Source organism: Copadichromis virginalis, linkage group LG20 (genome assembly GCF_057382275.1).
Source record: "Copadichromis virginalis isolate Kocher_CV1m ecotype Utaka linkage group LG20, C_Virginalis_male_GT1.1, whole genome shotgun sequence".
NCBI classification, from domain to species: Eukaryota; Metazoa; Chordata; class Actinopteri; order Cichliformes; family Cichlidae; genus Copadichromis; species Copadichromis virginalis.
In genome coordinates, this window is record NC_140637.1 from 20033831 (window position 1) to 20052431 (window position 18601).

The window sequence follows — 18601 nt, forward strand, 5'->3', positions numbered from 1 at the left end:
TGTCATTGACGTAGAAGGAGAACCCGGGCCCGTGGTGCCTTCACGTTCCCCACGTAAGCGCGCTCCAGGTTTCAGGAAATGCAGGCAGAGAGATGCTAAATCACCACGTATGGTGATGCATTAAAGACTTACTGTTATTTTAAATGATTGGCGTGTTTGAAAATTATACTGTCTACCAAAATAGCAGCTGGTGATGACTAGTTACACTCCCGGAAGCCAGCAGGGGGTGTGACCAGATTTTTTTTAAGTCAAAGTAGGCCAAAGAATATGTTCCTGTGGACAATTTGACAAATGGTTGCAGAAAACTTTCACACAGTCATTGTGTGGGGCACGTTGTCGGGTTATCTGACAAAATAAATAGGTACAAATTATGCAGGATAGGGATTAAATGCATATTTCTAACTTCTTGAGGGCATAAGTGGAAGCAACAGTGTGCTTTATGGTTTGTGATGATTTTTGTACACTTTTGTTTTGCAGTAAGCGTTAAAGCTATCATCTTCGAGTTTCAATAGGGATGCATACCATGTCATCCTACTCTCTCAATATGTGTATGCAGTTTCAAACGGAGCTGGATACTTACTTTTGAATCATGTAATCATATACAATCAATTATATTCAATCTCTTTCAAGCATTCAACTCTGTCTCAATCATGCTTGGAACTCAGAGTCACAGGGGGATTTTTTTTATTGTTATGTGCCTAACATTATATTTAAAGAAATCCGAATTATTGTGATGCTGTGGAACCCCAAGTAAAAAGCATCTCATTCTGCATTTGCATCTTTAACATATGAAACAATCTGCTGAGTTAAAACCTCTGCACACCTTCAAATGACTGCTAGTCACAGATACAGCAGACACATTTCCTATATGCTGACCTAAATTGTGTCCTATAACTGCACTTATTGTTTGGTGTCCACTATTTTATGTAAACACCAGTAAATTTACATTGTGAATATTGTTTAAATTACAGTTATTTAAAAAAAATTAAATAAATTCCTCTTTTCAAACTGTAGTTGAGGATATGTAAATGTAAAACGCTTTAATATGGTGATGATATGTTATCATATTATATGAATTAATTCATAAGATGATTTATTAAGTAAATAATCCACTATATAAAGGAGTAATGTTGTGGTGAGGACAAATATATTTTAAATACATTTCTTACTTAAATCAAGCTTAAATCATTTTAAGTTTTAAATAGAAATTGTCGGAGAGACCGGAAGTTAAATTTGGTAAACGATGGTATAATCTGAAAAAGGTCAACTAGAGGTAAAGTCGCTTGCCAGGTAGTAAGTCTTTTGATTCTGTATTTAATGTTAAGAATATATTGTTTGTAATTATAATATAATTTCTTCTAATTTCAGAGGGATAATTTTGTGTCAGAGGTTAGCAAACATGTTAACACATGGTCGCTTACATTTGTGACAGCTAACCGTCGACAATTAATTTTAACCTTCATTGATTTTTATTTTTTAATTTAGTTTTTATCGGCGGTGTTATTCGTCTAAAGAAGCAAGTCCCTATATATACACAATTCTATTCGTTTTTTGTTCAAATCCAGGCGCTGTGTGTTTAACACTAACGTGTTTAGACTTGTTAGCTAACTTCCCAACAATTTTTTTTTAACTTCCCAACAATTTAAACAGAATTCCACGTTCATTTTATCTCCTTGCATCATGGCACCAGAGGGCAGTATGAGACAGACCGGAGAGAACTGCACGTAGCCGTTCGAGTACAACGTGTGTACAAAAGATATAATGTTTAGTTCAGGTCATTTTCTCTAATTTGGGTGAAATTTCTAAACGGTGATGTGTTTCATCAGCGCCCGGCTAGCTCAGTCGGTAGAGCATGAGACTCTTAATCTCAGGGTCGTGGGTTCGAGCCCCACGTTGGGCGGAAGTCTTTTTTTTCCTTCTGTGTGCTTCACTTCCCCAAATCACAAGAGCACAGGCCTCCATTGTGCTTACACGGAAATCAGAGACAAGTTGATCCGCCGCGAGTCTGCTCTGCTTTATAACTAATCAAAAATTACTTGGCCATAGTTTGTGCAAGTCTTGGTTGTCTTTTCAAATTCATCACCCTACTTTACAATGTTTGAAATGTAAATTAGCCTTACTTGGAGGAGAAAAATGTTGCTGAAAAAAGCCCCCAAAGTGGTTAAAGGAAGTTCAAAAAAGATAATTGAGGTGTAATTTTTAGTGCTTGTAATACCGATAAGCAACATATGGCAATATTTATATATCAGGACATATTTTATGTTTAATTTAATGAAGTCCTATGCATTGAACACATTTTTCTAGTATTCAAATACTGCTTTGAATTCTACATAAGAGTATATAAAAATAGACTTTTCATCACATCAAATTAAAGCCTTACAAATGACCCAAGATCAGACTCAACAAATGAGATAAAGCAAAAAGGAACGTGCATGTGTTCCTCAGAATGAATTGTTATATTGTATTGCCTAATAATCTATATATTTTACTCTTTATCTGGTCATAGATGGGTCTGCTGAAAGTCAGACGGGACCACATCTGGTAACTGATCAAGCTTATCAGGTAATCACTCGTACACAGTATTTTTGCATATGGTTTGTTTAACTGGCCATTATTCATATATACATAATAAAAAGCGAGGGTTAGCTTCTTTAGGATTAAATACAAGTATATCATTTCTTATATAATTTTTTATGGTGTTCTGTTTTTTGATGGCTGAAATGTCCGAATAGAATAACAGCTTTAGCCTCTCTTTTCTTTGGAATAAGCCAAGAGGGAGGAGTTTAAACAAAGGCCCTTTCCACATAAAAAATGGAAGCTTGTGCAGAGAAGCCATGGTGTCCTGCTCTCAACACTACATGCTGCCGTTTCTCCTTCTAAAACCTTCAACTAAGACGGTTGTTTCCTGATTCTGCTGTTGGAAGCTACAAAGCATTGTTCCATGGGTTTGTATGTCAGAAATACTCGCAGTAATCACAATATTTTGTGGTTTTAAGACCTAGCTCTGTGCTTATTTTTCTTCCCCTGTCTCTGACTCTCACAGTGCTGCCCCTGCCTGCACTGAACAAAGATAATTACTCAGGAAACATTTCGGCCAATCAGGCGCGGCCTTGCATCTTGCTCGTGAGGAAAGCGACCAGTCAGGATCTGGCTAACATCACCGGGGCCTGATCGCCTTGCCTGAAGAGCGGAGCCTTCCCCGACTGAGAGCTGAGAGTGTCCTCCATGTTTTATAAGTGTTGACATAACAGTGTGTCAGGCAGCCATGCATCCACAGAGGTAAGCTCTGTCTTTTTTATCTCAGACTTCTGATAACAACATGGCTTCCTTCTTCGTGTTGTGCTGACTGTTGGTTTCTAATGATGAATGCGCACACCTTAAAGTCAGTTTAGTGTGCAGGAGGAGGAGGAGCTGGGGTGGATTGGAGGCCTCGTAAGGCCTCTGTGCTCCACAGTGCTGAGGGTGGGAGGGTGGGGGTTGGCTAACGATTCTCACCCTTGTTCTCTCTCTATGTCTCAGGGTCACATGAGTGCCCCAGACAACCAGCCTGCCATACAGGAGGCAGAGTGGACCATGAAAAATCCTTTTATTTTTTTAGAATGCAAAAGAGAGTTGGATTTTAAAATGGCACACACATCTCCTTTCTGTTGTGGGAGTGTTTGTGGGTTTTTTTTTTAGAATGGCAGAGGAAGAATGGGGGATGGGCAGTGGAGGAAAGGGTGTATTATGTACTGTTTCTAAGTGGATTGGCTCTGTGGTGTTTTCTTGTGTCATGCCAGGATGGGGACTACATGCAAAGGGAAACAGAAGTGCATGCTAGGAGGGCAGAGTGCGCAGGGCATCACGTCATTGTAACATTTTTATGTACACATATGTGAAAAATATCTAGAACATGAAAACTGTAGCACAGTGTATACACATTTAGGAAAGCTGCACTAAGACTGGGTTTTCTACAGTCCATACTAGTCAGAGGCCACATTACATACAAACACTTTGTGACAGGGGTAATCCCCTTCCAGTTTTTCCAGTGTAATCTTTATAAACTGGTTGCCTCTATTTACACTCATAGGCCTGGAGTTTATTGCCCCTGGCTTCTGCAATTCCACAGTGCTGTTGTGAAACTGCTTCCTACGCTCTCAGCCAGGCAGTAGCCATTTTGTGCTGCTGTCTTCACAGATCACACGGCATAAGCAAATATAACACACTACTCGTGGAAATAACATAAGACAGACATATTTTTAAATGTTTCAAGTCAAATCAGTTTAATGTGAATAGCACATTTCAAACAGAGTCAAGCAGAATGCTTTACATAAGTATCAACTGCATTTGAACAGCTGCTAAAAGTGTCGTTAAGAAGGATTGTTCCTTCCAATAACCTGTCATGCTGTCCACATCATAGTCGGTACGTTGTGTTTTGTCATGTTGCACCATTTTAGCAGTCTCAGCTGTGCCGGGGAAACAAAGAATGATTTCTTTTTCTTGTGGCCTGACGCAAGGCTTTTTTTTTCATGTAGGCAACATTCAGAAGAGAGTAAGGTTATAATCAGGAAATTACTCGTAGTTTAAAAGATTGCTATCTGTGAAACCAAAACCAAAACCTTTACTACGCCACAATGCCTGATTGAGAATTTATGTTAAAATGTGTAATTATTAAATTTTAGATGGATATATGTGGGGCAAAGCTCTGAGCCTCTTTCTGTAGCATTGCAGGCTATAGAGAGGGTGACAGAGGTTGAATAGCACAGACACTGAGTTGTGCATGACAGCCACAAGGCTTTTTAAAAACATTAAAGGAAAACAAAAAGCCCCCTGGTTTTATGCTGTCATAATCACAAATTATCAAACAGAACCGAAGGAAAATAAATCGTCTGAGGCAGAGGGAAATCTCTGCATTGCAGCAAAAACGCTTTTTAAGAGGAAGAGGGGAGCCTGCATACTGTGATCTGTGTGGCATAACACAGCGACCAATAAAGTTCCACCCTGTTGGCCCTCCAGCCAATTGCAGCTGCAGTTGAGGTTAAAGATTGACAATCCGAGGGAGAGCAGCAGGGAGAGCAAGGCCTTCTGGAAAATTCCACAGCCATCTTTGATTCACCCTTTACAGCCTTTTATAAGATCCAGGTCATTTTTTTTTTTCTTCTTTCGTACAGAATACGCTGTGTATACTAGCAGTATACTGATTAAGTGCTGGGAGTTGTGCTAGATCAGGCACCTTAATTTACTTAAAGTCATTGTTTAATGAAATGCTTTTATTTCCCAGGAAAAGCAAAAGCTAATCCTATTCATTTCTTCAGTTGTCTGCATGTGTTTGTTGCTCTCATGAAAGCCGGTTGTTTCTTGTCGTATTGCTAAATCAAATAATCTCTCTAGGGTTTTGTGTAGCAGACCGTGTAGGATACCTTTTCTTTTTCGCAGATGTTTTCAGTGGCATCTCTAATATGATGCAATATAATGAGTGCAGTATGGTGTTCGCATTCAGTTGCATTTCTGGATTTCCAGACGGAGCCAGATATTTATCTGTTTAATGTGTGAAAATTGTTTATTGTTTTTACATGTAGAGAAGCTTTTCCATGCAGCTTTGCCAGGACCTGACTGTGGTTTTAGAGTGGTGGTCTGTGTTTCTTAAAAATGAAATCTAATTATTCCATGACAGCAGTATTCACACAGAAGGAGGGAAGCCAAGATTGAATACAGGGAACAAAAAAAACCCCAACACACACGGATGAGAGCTTCTGACTTTGCTGGATTTTCCTGTGTCTCCCTCCCTGTGTTTCGCCTCTGTCTCTGTCATTGGCCGTGAGGCTTTGCCCCGACATAGACCATGTTTTTTCGTAATGTTGGACTGTAATCTCCACAGATCTCTCTGGTCCTCCTGCATGGATGTGCCAGTGCCCGAGTCTCAGCCTTGGAGTGGGGGATGGGGGAGAGGGGGGAGGGGAGCAAGCTGTGGCCTCCATTTTCTGTGACGAGAGAACCCTGCTCGTCTCTCACAGGAGTGGAATCTAAAGACATTGATTCAGTGTTGTTTCCTTTTTGTCCGTCAGGTACTTCAGTACTTACTGAGTGGGAATACTGTGTTTTCTTGCACCTGACTATTATGGAATATATCTCAGAACCTGCTAAGGATTTATTTGTTTAAATCTTCTTATTTGATGGATCATAGCTCCTAATCTGAGAATGCACTTTGGATCTTCATACTTTTTTCTTTTTCCTTTTAACGTCTGCTAATCCTGTTTTCTTTGTAGTTGCATAAATGTCTTGCCATTGGTGTTGAGAATGTGTATTATAGGGTTATTTGGCAGCTCAGGGCTGCTTGGTGATGGCGAATGTTCTTTTATAGGGCTGTGGCACACGTAGCAGAGTGAACTGGCTAACGGTTTCTTATTTTCATGTGGGCCTCATTTGTTCACGCAGTCCGGAACAGGAAGGCCCCGGAGGGGTTGGGGTGTGTGTGACTGAGGCTGTGTATGTGCATTTGAAACTGCAGGCTAGATGATACTAGATACCCAAATGCCACGAGAAACTCTGCTCAACCCATGTTTGTCACTTTTTCAGACAATGCAAGCTATGCTTGTATTCTCTCAAGTTTCATATAAACCATCGGTGACTTGAATGTTTTTAGGAACTGCTGGTGATTGTGAGCCACAGTGTATTTTCTTTTGCCACAGTGACAAACTTTAATCTTAAACCCCTTTGTCGATACATCGTGGTTTACTTGGTGTTATGAGCAAACGTTTATGAGTAAGCGTAACATCCAGATGAACAGAATCAACTTTTTTGGATAACTGAGCATGCATCAAGCATGCTGACATTTGTTTTAACTTTTTAATGGAATGTCTCTTTAAGGATGGAGGAGGGGACATGCAGAGCATTCCTTTAGTTTCAGAACTGGAAAAAAAAAAAGATTATCCCACAAATGTGGTTGACCTTTGAGTTCTACCCCGAAAACCACTCATCCTAGCGGGAAACCAGAGCTGTAGCCAAAGCTATGATCTGGTCAAGTGTGTGACCTGTCAGGGGTCTGTGGGTGGGTTTTCTTCTCTAGGCTTTTCAATAAAGGCTACATCCTTGGAACTAGGCCCTCTGTGGCTCTCACAAAGGAGGAGCCAAACACTCAAAGACCTTCATTTATTGCCAGACCCTCTTTATTCCTGTCTTTTTTTTTTTTTTGCCTCAGAGGAAGTGGGGTGCTACGCAAGAGCAAAGGGAAATCAGTCATTTCCAGTGTTGCATTTTTAGGTTTTGGATTTATTTATTAATTTAAAAAAGTGTTTGCCACTTTATAAACAAAGACATAAAATAGTGCCAGAAATGACAGAAGATTTAATGTGACCATAATTAGGATCTAGGCCAGAAAGGTGTTGTCAGATGAGCGTTTGAAGTTTATTAGATATATCTCTTCCTACTGGTCTCTAACAATGGGCCCAAATCCTTCAGGGGTATTCTGTTGTTACTGAAGGGGCTTGAGAGGTGCTGTTATTTGCCATGGGGGGCTGTCCCTTCAGTGGTATGTACCAACTCTCTGTGGATTTTTCTTTTCTTTTTTTGTTGCTACAGATCTATAGCTCTATACATTGTATGTCAAAGAAAGCACTGTTTGAATATTGTGACCTAGTTGGACTAAAATGCTATGACTGCAATGTAAGGACAGAGGTGCAGGGTAATTACAGCTAAATGGCCCTACGTGTTGTTGCAAATCTCAGCTTGTGCTTAGCGGAGATCAGCGTTACCATGGTGATATTTATCATCCTTTCTCTTGGAGCATAAAGAACATTTGCAGACGCCATTGTAGATGATAATATGGAAAGTATTTTAATTTCATGAAACAAAGTGGGAGATGTTGTAAAATCAAATGAAAACAACAACAATGGAAATCAGCAGAGTCCCTGTTGACAGATCCTCTGGGACCCGGGTGCCTTAGGTGGTGTTCCACTTGTTTACTGCTATGCTGATGTGGTTTCTGAACACCCTTTCTGACTTTGTGTTTGTCTCTCTTTCTGTGTTTCTGTGTGCTCCTGTTCGGTGCTCTGCAGTCTGGCTGAGGAGGAGATAAAGACAGAGTCTGATGTGGTAGAGGGAATGGATGCATCTGTGCGATCCAAAGGTAAGTCTCTAAGGCCGAGGACCTCACATTAGGAGCCAAGCATCCAACACAGCTCAGTTACAGTAAATAACCTCTACCTTCTCTGTATGTTTTGAGGAGAAGAATCTTACGGTAATACGTTTTGCTGGTCTCTTAGGATCCATTTTTCCTGACAGTCTGCCTGCTGAATCTACACGGGGTGTAGTTAGTTCTGAGGAAGCCCTCTAGCCATTTATTATGATGAAATAGTAATTTGACGTGTATAAGTGTTGTCTTCAGTAACTGCTTTTCAGACTACTGTGATTGCTGTGTTAGATGGAATATTAGATGGTTAAAAATAATAGTGCTGAACACTGAATCTATTGTACTGCTCGCTTGAAAATTAATAACTTCAAAATACTGTTCCTCCCTCGGTTTCTCAAGGGAAGACGTGTGGGTCGATGACAGTGATGTATAATAGTTTTATAGTTTTGTTTTTTTTGTCCTCTTTTTGGTAATTATTTTTCTTAAGCTTGTGTAATGTGTTGGCTGTAAATACATTGAACATTACAAGCTTGACTCCTGTTGTGTGATGACACAATTATCTTTATGTATTCAGTCCCTGATCCACCAGGGTCAGCAGAAAGATCAGTGGCACCACAGAAACGAAAGGTGTCGAGTCCCACCCATTCCTCCAATGGGCACTCTCCCTCAGACACCTCCCCCAGCCCTCTTAAGAAGAAGAAGAAGCCAGGGGCCTTGAATTGTAACAACAAAGACCAGGTAAGGGCTCTTGTAAGTGCAAGTTCATTTTGAAATCAGGTGTGTTCTCAAAGGCTATTTCTTTATCCAATTTCAATAATGGGCCATATACTTTCATAGAATGTTAAGGCCAGGGTTGTGCCTGAAAAGAACCATTTCATATGATGTGCTATCTGACCACATCAGAAATCAGATATGTTTATGGTCAATCTAACCGCTGTATAAACACAGCCATGATAAAGTGTATTTTCAGGGTCTTGAATGGGAAGTGTTTAGTGTTATTTATTTTTTGCCTCATGCTTCCACAACTAATGTGTACAATATATGGAAAAAAAAAATTGCACTGCATACAGTTGGCAGATTATACCTTCCACTTCTGGAAGTCTGCTAGGGTCTGTTCGAGTGACGTGAATTTCATCATCAGACAGTTAGTGGGAGGATTGATGCAGATGTCCGTGTACTTGCGTTACAAAGCACCAAGTACATATGCTTCCCAGGCAGCACAGTCCAAGTAGACGTTAAAGATGTATAACAGGATTGACTAGTTGGCTTTCGGGTCTTCAGCGGTCTGTGTAAATGCCAGGCTTTAGCCAGTTGTTGGTTTTGAACATGAAGGGTGAGACGGAGACCTCCTTGTCCATCATCAAAGGAGATGAACTAGGGGGAGGGGGTATCTGAGGGTATTCAACAAGAATATGTTACCAGATGTACTGGTGCTATAGTCCCAAGTCAGAATTGTCAAATAGACAACTCAAGTTGGTTTTGCAGCTCGGAAAGTCAGAGCAGCCCCACCAACAGTGACTTAACAATCCAAGGTGGCAGCTGTGAATGTAAACCGTAGTAAAATTTCAGAGTTTTTTTAAACTATACTGCCACTGTTTTGTATTTGTGATTCGCCAAATAAGGTAAAGCAGCAGTATTTATTTTTAAACTGCAGAAATCAAGCACTGCTAGCTTGATGCATAAATGGCTGTCTTCCTAACAAGCAAAGCAAAGCCTGTTTTCCTTGTCTTTCCAACTTTACTGGAATGGTAGTGAGCTTTGACATTTTTGACCAGCGTTGAGTTTCAAGGTATACAGAACCCAGCAATAGTCTAATCTAAGTGCCATATACTGCCTGTGAGAACACACTGATTTTGATCATAATCTCTTGAATACTGGCCATTTTTAAAGTAGACCCACCATACAGGAATGTGAGCTGCCACAATTCACATGAATATATTATTTTGGAAACAAGTCGTTTAATGCAACGTGAGTCGCCAATGGTCATTAACGTTGACATTTAGTACCAAATAGCCTAGATGGATATGGTTTTTATTGTTTGCTTGGTGGATAATGTAGTGTTGCGTGATTCCTTTTAGTCCTGTGTTGATCTTACATGATATTGAAAGCTAATTTAGCCCCTCTTGTATAATTTGACAGGTATCTGACGTGCGCATAGTTATGTCTTCGTGGCACTGTTGGAATACATGCTTTGGCTCTCTGGGAAAGGTCAAATAAGTAGCAGATGGATTTTAACACCACTCAAATTGAATGCCAAAGACTTGAATTTGGGCAAAGAAAGACTCTTTTGAGCCATCTATCAACTTGTATTCATGTAGTAACATGTTAACACTAAGATACCATTTAGGCATTTACCAGAGAGCCACATCATGCAATGTTTACTCTTTAGGTTTAAGGTGAGCCATGTCTCAGCTTGCACTGTAGAACCTGTTTGGTTAGTATTGATTTTATTTGAAGCCATTACATGACTAGATGTTCAGACTATTAACTGATTTTCTTAAAACAATTTTTTTGGACTGATTGTCTTTATTACCTTCTATGCTGCTTACCCTGCTTATCCCAGCTTGTTTCTGTTGCACTGCACCTTTTTGTGTTCCTGCGTGTTTTTTGAAACCTGCCCCCTTGTTTCTCTTGCCTGCATTTCAGTCAGAGCTAAGACATGGTCCCTTTTACTATATGAAGCAGCCAGCACTCACCACAGACCCTGTTGATGTTGTACCGCAGGACGGCAGGAATGACTTCTACTGCTGGCTGTGCCACCGCGAGGGCCAGGTGCTCTGCTGTGAGCTCTGCCCCAGGGTGTACCACGCCAAGTGCCTCAAACTACCAGCTGAGCCCGAGGGCGACTGGTTCTGTCCAGAGTGTGAGGTATCTTGCTGTAGTCATGTGCATTTATGTGGGTGTACACAAGTAATTGTGGAACTGTGTGCCATGAACAGCAGAAACTACCTTTCAAACTCATGGCTCATGCTTCTGTGAGCACAAGAGACGACATTAGAAGATTAAAGTTTCACTTCTACGTGTATTTGTTACACAATTCTTCAATTTGGGATACACTAACTGAATCACAAAAAAGTGATTTAAATTTTACGCAGTTTTAGATATGAATAGTATCTCTTTAGTTTACCAATTATTGTCTTGTTTTTTTTTATTATTATTTTGTTGCAGAAAATTACAGTCGCTGAATGCATTGAAACCCAGAGCAAGGCGATGACAATGCTGACAATAGACCAGCTCTCCTATTTACTCAAATTTGCACTCCAAAAGATTAAACAGCCTGGGGTAAGGGGTTTCTTCAAGTCTTTATATGCCCAGTTGCGTGTTGCAGATTCAACCAAAGATTCTGGAAACATCCATGAGGAAAGTGTAATTCATGTGTGCTTATTTCCTGTTTGTCTAATCTGAGCAGACTGAGCCCTTTCAGAAGCCTGTATCTCTGGAGCAACATCCAGATTATGCAGAGTACATCTTCCACCCCATGGACTTATGTACTTTAGAGAAGGTACTCGTATATAGATTTTTTTTTTTTTTTTCTGGAGAAGTATTAACAATAAAAAAACAAAACTAGAATTAGAATGAAACATGAGGTAAATATGCATATAAAATGCTGGCAAAAGTGCAGTTGCTTGACTGATATTATTATTTTCACTGTACTATAGAATGTAAAGAAGAAGATGTATGGCTGTACTGAAGCTTTTCTTGCTGATGTGAAATGGATCTTGCACAACTGCATCATCTATAATGGAGGTAGGCAACTTTGATGTACGTCATTACTCCCTTTACTGTCGTAAGAATATATAAATTAAGCTTGTGCGTCGTTTCCAGGCAATCACAAATTAACAGCAACTGCGAAAGTCATTGTCAGGATCTGTGAACATGAGGTAAAGCAACTTTAATTACTTGGTGACATTTTTGTAAATGTGTCTTATTTATGGACTTGCATCATCTTCATTTAATACTTTTTTTTCTTTTCTTTTTTTAGATGAATGAGATTGAGGTGTGTCCAGAGTGCTACCTGTCCGCATGCCAAAAAAGGGACAACTGGTTTTGTGAGCCATGTGTAGGTCTTTACATTAATTTAAATCCATAAAAGTAACAGATTTTTTTTACATTTTTTATACGTTTTAGCTTGGATATCAGCTTTGTGAAGCACAGTATTTTACTGTTTTGCTCTATCCAACAGAGTCAACCCCACCCCCTGGTTTGGGCTAAGCTGAAGGGCTTTCCATTCTGGCCAGCAAAAGCACTTCGTGAAAAGGATGGGCAAGTAGATGCACGCTTCTTCGGGCAGCACGACAGGTGAGATGAACCTTTTGGGCACTATAGAGGAAACTCTCCTTGTTTTAGAGGTTTAGAAAAGACCCGAGTTGCTGTATCTCCACTGGATATTAAATGTATTAAAACATTATTTTGTTCTGTTGTTGCATTTCCACATAGGGCCTGGGTTCCCATCAACAACTGCTACCTCATGTCCAAAGAGATCCCTTTCTCTGTAAAGAAAACAAAGAGCATTTTCAATAGTGCCATGCAAGAAATGGAGGTCTATGTGGAAAACATTCGCAAGAAGTTTGGAGTCTTCAACTACGCACCCTTCCGCACTCCGTACACCCCCAACAACCAGCTACAAATGCTGGTGGACCCTTCCAACCCCGGTGCTGGTACAGTGAAAACAGAGAAATCAGATAAACTTCGTTTCAACTTTGATATAACCGCTTCTCCTAAGATGGTCCTCAGCAAGAGTAGCACACCCAGCAGTATGAATCAGCGGGTCTCAATGACAGACATGCCTCGGTCTCCCATGAGTACAAACTCTTCGGTTCACACAGGGTCTGATGGAGAGCAAGATGTGGAAAAGGGCAACAGAAATCCTGCACTCCATTACAGCACTGGAGAGGAATCAATGGACTGTACTGGTAAGTCTTCTCCACTCTGGTTGCATTAACTCTATTTATGTGATTTTTAACTTATTTTATTCACCATTATAAGCTTTTTTTCTTTTTGTTGCTTTTTAAAAAAATAAAATAATCTTTTTATTACAGCATCTCCTGTTTCAGGGAAGATGGGTCCTGCAGGCAGCGTGTCAGGTAGTCCAAAGCCCTTTAACCCTGGACTGGTGCCAAAGCAGGAGAGGACTGCAGGGACAGGTGGCATCCTCAATCTCAACCTGGGTCAGTAACAAAAAAGCAAAGAGAGACCGCATTTATGTTCTTACAAAGGCTAATAATCAAAAAGTACTTAATAATTAATGAATTTGTGATTAAACAAACATTTACATGTTCATTTCAGATCGAGTCAAGGCTGAAATGGATCTCAAAGAGCTGAGTGAGACTGTTCAACAACAGCAGCAACAACAAGGAGTCCCTGCGCCCCCTTCTACTCCAAAGAGACCCATCAGGAGCTTGGACAAGACTATTGAAAGCTGCAAGGCACAGCTTGGTACATACAAAACCAGTTTGTGACATGACTTGCTGCAGAACTCTATTCTTGTACTGTACAAGTCATTTGAACTTGCCAATGTAATGATTAATAACAAATCTAGGAAATTTAAGTTGTGGATTATTTCTCAAGACTAATTTGAATTTGGCAATTTTACAAATGCATCACGGCAGTTCTGACTCTCTAATCAGTGGCGGTCATGTCTGTGTGACTGCTGCTGACTAGGGTTTATTAAGCTATTACCAGAGAAAGGGTTCATTATTTCTTTCTATTTGCTTCTGACAGAAAGAAATTAACACAATGTCCATTTCTTAATATAGGTATTGATGAGATATCTGAAGATGCGTATAAAGATGTGGATCACAGTGACTCTGAGGACTCTGAGAAATCAGATTCAAGTGACAGCGAGTATCTCAGTGATGAGGAACACAAGCCAAAAAGTTCAGCTCAGGAGGACAAGGACAAAATGGAGAGAAAAAGGTCTAAAGCAAGCAATGATGGAGAGAATAAGGAAGGAGCTGTGGCAACGGGGGATAAAGCCACCCCGGAACCCCCACTCAAAGAGAAGCAGGGTAGCAATGGCCCAGATAGAGACCTCAAGGACAAGCCCAGAACACCCCAGTCTCAACCCCTTGCTGACAAACCCAAAGCCCCAGAGGATGTCAAAGCAGCTGCTAATACATCAGCAGCTGAGCAGGACTCTGATTCTGAAAGAGAGCTTGTGATTGACTTAGGGGATGAACATGGAGGTCGTGACTCAAAGAGGGCGAAAAAAGAGCTGGGATCTTCCACTGCCAAAGCTGCCAAAGAGTCTAATGTTGCCAAGCTGGAAGGTGAGGCTTGTTGTTTTTTTGTTTTGTTTTTTTGTTGTTGTTTTTTTTGGGGGGGGGGAGGTTATACGAAACATCAGAGTGTCAGGTATGGGGAATTGCACAAGTTAAGGCATGATGTGAAAGACCATGAAAACCTTCAGATTAAACTGCAGTGTTTCTCTGCTAGGTGGAAGACTATGTAGGTGACATAAGGGTAGTCATGAGCTTATTGATTGAGTTGATGCACAAACAGGGTCTACATTGAAGAATTGTCGCAATCTTAACTGCGATTATCACAGAAGTCGACCTCTAAAGTCTGCAAAACAACATCTGGATAAGCTGGAATTGTTTTGGAAAGAAGGGCTGTGGGCAGAGGAAGTTAAGTTTGAGTGTTTTGGCCACAATGACAAGCAGGAGGGTGGGGGGGTGGGGGGGGGGCGGAAATATAAAACTGTGGCTTTGTTTGGCAGTCAGTGGCAGAGAAACAGTACTAAATGGAGAGGACAATATATTCCAGTAATTATCAGGAAGCTTTGCTTTCAAATGCCATGCATTCAGACAAGAAACAAAGTGACTGGGTTCTATGTCTACATAGTGATCTCAATCATACTTTGAAATGCTCTAAATAAATATAATCTTATATATGCTATAAAATGTTAAATCTGTTTAATGTGGCTGATTTTGAAATGCAGAACGCCTCACCGATAAGAGACTTTTTTTTTTTTTTACTGCTTAGGCAAACTGCCTTCATCTGCTACATCAGTAGCACCAGCACGTGATGTTACATCCAGCATGAAAGACTCGTCGCAGCCTTCTGTCACATCGGCGCTCAACCTCGTTTCCTCTGCCGCTTCTGCTCAGCCCAGTGCCACGACCACCACCAGTGGATCCACCAGTACACCTTCTACTGTCTCCACTTCTTCACCAGTGACTACAGCTGTAAAGAAACAGCGTCCCCTACTGCCTAAAGAGACTGCTCAAGCTGTGCAGCGGGCTGTAGTTTGGAATCCAACAAAGTTTCAAACGTCTTCTCAGAAGTGGCATATGCAGAAGATGCAGAGGCAACAGCAACAGGATGGAGAGCAGTCGGCTGTGCAGACGCGCAGCCCACAACAGCAGAACTCTTCTTCAAGCACTCGCTATCAGACCAGACAAGCAGCCAAGGGTATATACACCAATACAATTAGTCATGTCCACGTTAGTCACCATAACAAAATAAAAAGTGTACTTGAAGTTTTATAATTTCCCTTTAATTTTTTGTTGTCATCATCATCCTCTGCAGGGCAACAAAAAGACCCACCTCTGAGTGCATCCTCATCAACATCTGCCCAGGTCACATCTGGTAGCTCTCCTTTTATGTCTGGTGACTTGCAGATCCCCACAGTCTCAGCTGATGTAGCTGCAGATATAGCTAAATACACAAACAAAGTAAGTTGGAGCCTTTTCATATAAATTAAAATTCTACTCTATTAACTTTGTTTGCAAAGGTTATAACTGAGTTCAACAGTAATGTCACATTTTTACCAATACTTTGCAGATTATGGACACAATAAAGGGGACGATGACCGAAATCTACAATGATCTTTCCAAAAGCACATCGGGAAACACGATTGCAGAGGTAAAGATTGTCAGTCAAAGCAACACTTTCTGTGGTAATAATACGTAAGTATTTATCATCACAGTGTATTTTTACCACAGATTCGACGGTTAAGGATAGAGATCGAGAAGCTCCAGTGGCTCCATCAGCAAGAGTTGTCAGAGATGAAGCACAATCTGGGTAAGATACCCATTTACCTCTGTCACTCCGCAGAGCTTATTTGATCTTCAACCTGCCTTTTCCTCGCCATCAAATTTTAAACAGGTGTCGACATGGTATACAAGTTTCAAGTTTTTTGTTTTGGTGTCTTTTAAATGCAGAACTAACAATGGCAGAGATGAGGCAGAGTTTGGAGCAGGAAAGAGAACGACTGGTGGCTGAGGTGAAAAAGCAAATGGAGTTAGAAAAGCAGCAAGCGGTGGACGAGACCAAAAAGAAACAGTGGTGTGCTAACTGTCGGAAGGAGGCAATCTTCTATTGCTGCTGGAACACCAGTTACTGTGATTACCCCTGCCAGCAAGCCCATTGGCCAGAGCACATGAAGTCCTGCACACAATCGGGTAAGACAAAGCATACCTGGGATGGATGGATGTAATTTTATTTTATTTTTTTAAAGCGTTAAACTATTAGTAAAACTAAGCTAAAAGTGACTATGGTGACGCCTTCTATATTTACCTGTCAGTCAGTCATTCGTTGGTCATGTAATCACTGCATCACACTTTTTAGAAGGAATAAAGTTGCCCACTGAATAAACAGACCTATAAATGACACAAAAGATTAAGAAATTGGTTAGAAGAAGCAGGGTAGAAATGGTTAGGAGCTTTATTACAACAGACTTGTCATCAGTGTTTTGTTTAGTTAATGTAAGTGCTCTTCAGTTTCAGTAGGATATTCTTTTTCTTTTGTATTCTTACATTGTATTCCTATTTGGTCATTTTAATGTGATGTCAGATTTAATGTTAGATTTAAATTCAACATGAAATCGTCTCCAATTTTGTCCGTTTTTCTTCCCCACTCTTATTTGGTAGCTCAGCCCCCTAAGGTACAGTGCAAATGTGAAATCATAAACACAAATGCGTTACATCATTCATGAGAATTGTAGACATTTTTTCCCTTCTTACCTAACCAGTGGTTTAAGAAACAAACTGTGCGAAGATGATTTAGACAACCTGTATATATTCTCTTCTTAAATTATTATTATTTATTTAAAATATAAACAGCCACAGCGCAGCAGGAGCCGGAGGCAGACCCCAACTCAGAGCCGTCAGTCAAACCATCAGGCCACTCTCCCGCCACGCAGACCGTGCCTTCAGGCTCAGGATCAATATTGGACAAAAGCAACTCTCCCACATATATGGACAAAAGCAAGGACAGTGCTGGTGTTACTGTGACCTAACTGCTACACTATGGGCACATTTTGGGAGGTCACTGTGGGACTCCTTGGTTCAGATGTGGTGCCGGAAGGCCCACACCTCTGTGACAAATCGCTTTTTCCCATTCCCTTATGTACACCTAGTTTTTGGTTCAAATGTCATTCTCAGTTTCCTCATCTATGTTCAGGTGGATTCACCTTGTGAAAGATGTCTGTCTTGAGAAATAAATGTGAGTCAATATGTTTGCCATACTGTAGTTATGTTACAGCTCTCTCACCACTTTCTCATCTCTGAGCAAGATTGTATGAATCCACATAAAACTTTTGTCTTTATCACATCCATTGCTGCTCCTTCAGGGTTGTTTTTTATTTTGCCGACAGTTCACCATATTGTGAGACAAAACATTTGAAACAGCCATCAACATTTATCATGGTGCCATCAGAGATCTTTTGACTGATGCAAGTTTTATCTTTGGTATAAACCACTGCTTCATGCCAACTAAGGTGTTTGGGTTTTTTTGTTTTGTTTTTTTAATTTAGCAATGCAAGTTTAAAAATGGTTTCAGCCATGTACTCTTCATGTCAGTGGTGGCATTTCTGTCTCCTACCAGTTTTGTATTGTAGTTTTATGTTGTATAGGACTACAGAAAGAGATCCAATTTATGAAAATGAACTAAAAATTTAAACTGTACAAAGTTTTTTGTAAGAAGATACCTGAACAATATTTATAGTGTTATATGTTTTTATAGTATGTTTGTTGGAATTACATTTCTATGTGTTTAAAAAAACAAAACAAAAAAAAGTTATTGGAAAGTATATTACTTTATATGAATGTCAGCTCTAAGCAAAACCAGTTTGACCAGATATCCAAAGTAAATCCTGGTCAGACTGCTGCTAAGAACTGGGTAGACATTAATAGAAACTGCATTTTGGCTGGATATTACTGCCTGTGAGCATGTCTGTTTTGAGCTTGTGTCTCGTTCTTGTTTACATATTGTATATAAAAATAAATGGATCCGTGAAGAAAAAAAAAATAAAAAATCGTCAGTTTGGTGCATGAGTTGTTTTGAGTGTGATGTGAGAAAGATTTTGGTGGGGCGGCACCAGGGAATTATTTGTTTTATTCATTCCTAGTTCAGCCCCATTTACCAGCACAACCAGTTTGAGGTGGCTTTGGATTGAGAAGTCTGCATGACTTTAAATCTACTTTCTCCACAATTAGTTGTTTGTTAGTAATATTATATTACATATTACTCTGACTGCAACAGCAAAACTGC

General features: G+C 40.2%; 1 protein-coding gene and 1 non-coding gene across 6 annotated transcripts; both read left to right on the forward strand.

Annotated features, from left to right (window-relative positions):
• The first annotated feature begins 1226 nt into the window (after nucleotides 1-1226).
• On the forward strand, nucleotides 1227-18381 carry LOC146684692 (MYND-type zinc finger-containing chromatin reader ZMYND8-like). 5 transcript variants are annotated; one of them, XM_085443249.1, is made up of 23 exons: nucleotides 1227-1290; nucleotides 2507-2562; nucleotides 2769-2949; nucleotides 3044-3279; nucleotides 8034-8104; nucleotides 8682-8845; nucleotides 10754-10975; nucleotides 11276-11389; nucleotides 11517-11609; nucleotides 11767-11854; nucleotides 11933-11988; nucleotides 12090-12167; nucleotides 12291-12406; nucleotides 12545-13020; nucleotides 13147-13275; nucleotides 13394-13543; nucleotides 13864-14376; nucleotides 15092-15520; nucleotides 15638-15783; nucleotides 15893-15973; nucleotides 16054-16132; nucleotides 16273-16512; nucleotides 17173-18381. In XM_085443249.1, the coding sequence occupies exons 4-23, from the start codon at nucleotides 3266-3268 to the stop codon at nucleotides 17346-17348; spliced, it is 3435 nt and encodes a 1144-aa protein (XP_085299375.1). In that variant the 5' UTR covers nucleotides 1227-1290; nucleotides 2507-2562; nucleotides 2769-2949; nucleotides 3044-3265; the 3' UTR covers nucleotides 17349-18381. The 5 variants fall into 5 exon arrangements, with proteins under 5 accessions (XP_085299375.1, XP_085299373.1, XP_085299377.1 ...); XM_085443247.1 differs by having other exon boundaries at nucleotides 2769-2945; XM_085443251.1 differs by having other exon boundaries at nucleotides 2769-2945; nucleotides 10832-10975.
• On the forward strand, nucleotides 1828-1900 carry trnak-cuu (transfer RNA lysine (anticodon CUU)). The gene has a single exon. It is a non-coding gene; the product is annotated as a tRNA-Lys (tRNA).
• Nucleotides 18382-18601: the final 220 nt, after the last annotated feature.

Excerpts from the sequence above, each read along its gene's own strand:
- LOC146684692 (XM_085443249.1), top strand. Across the intron at positions 11,855-11,932 it reads CTGCATCATCTATAATGGAG|GCAATCACAAATTAACAGCA; the intron begins GTAGGCAACTTT and ends CGTCGTTTCCAG. Across the intron at positions 13,276-13,393 it reads CATCCTCAATCTCAACCTGG|ATCGAGTCAAGGCTGAAATG; the intron begins GTCAGTAACAAA and ends TGTTCATTTCAG.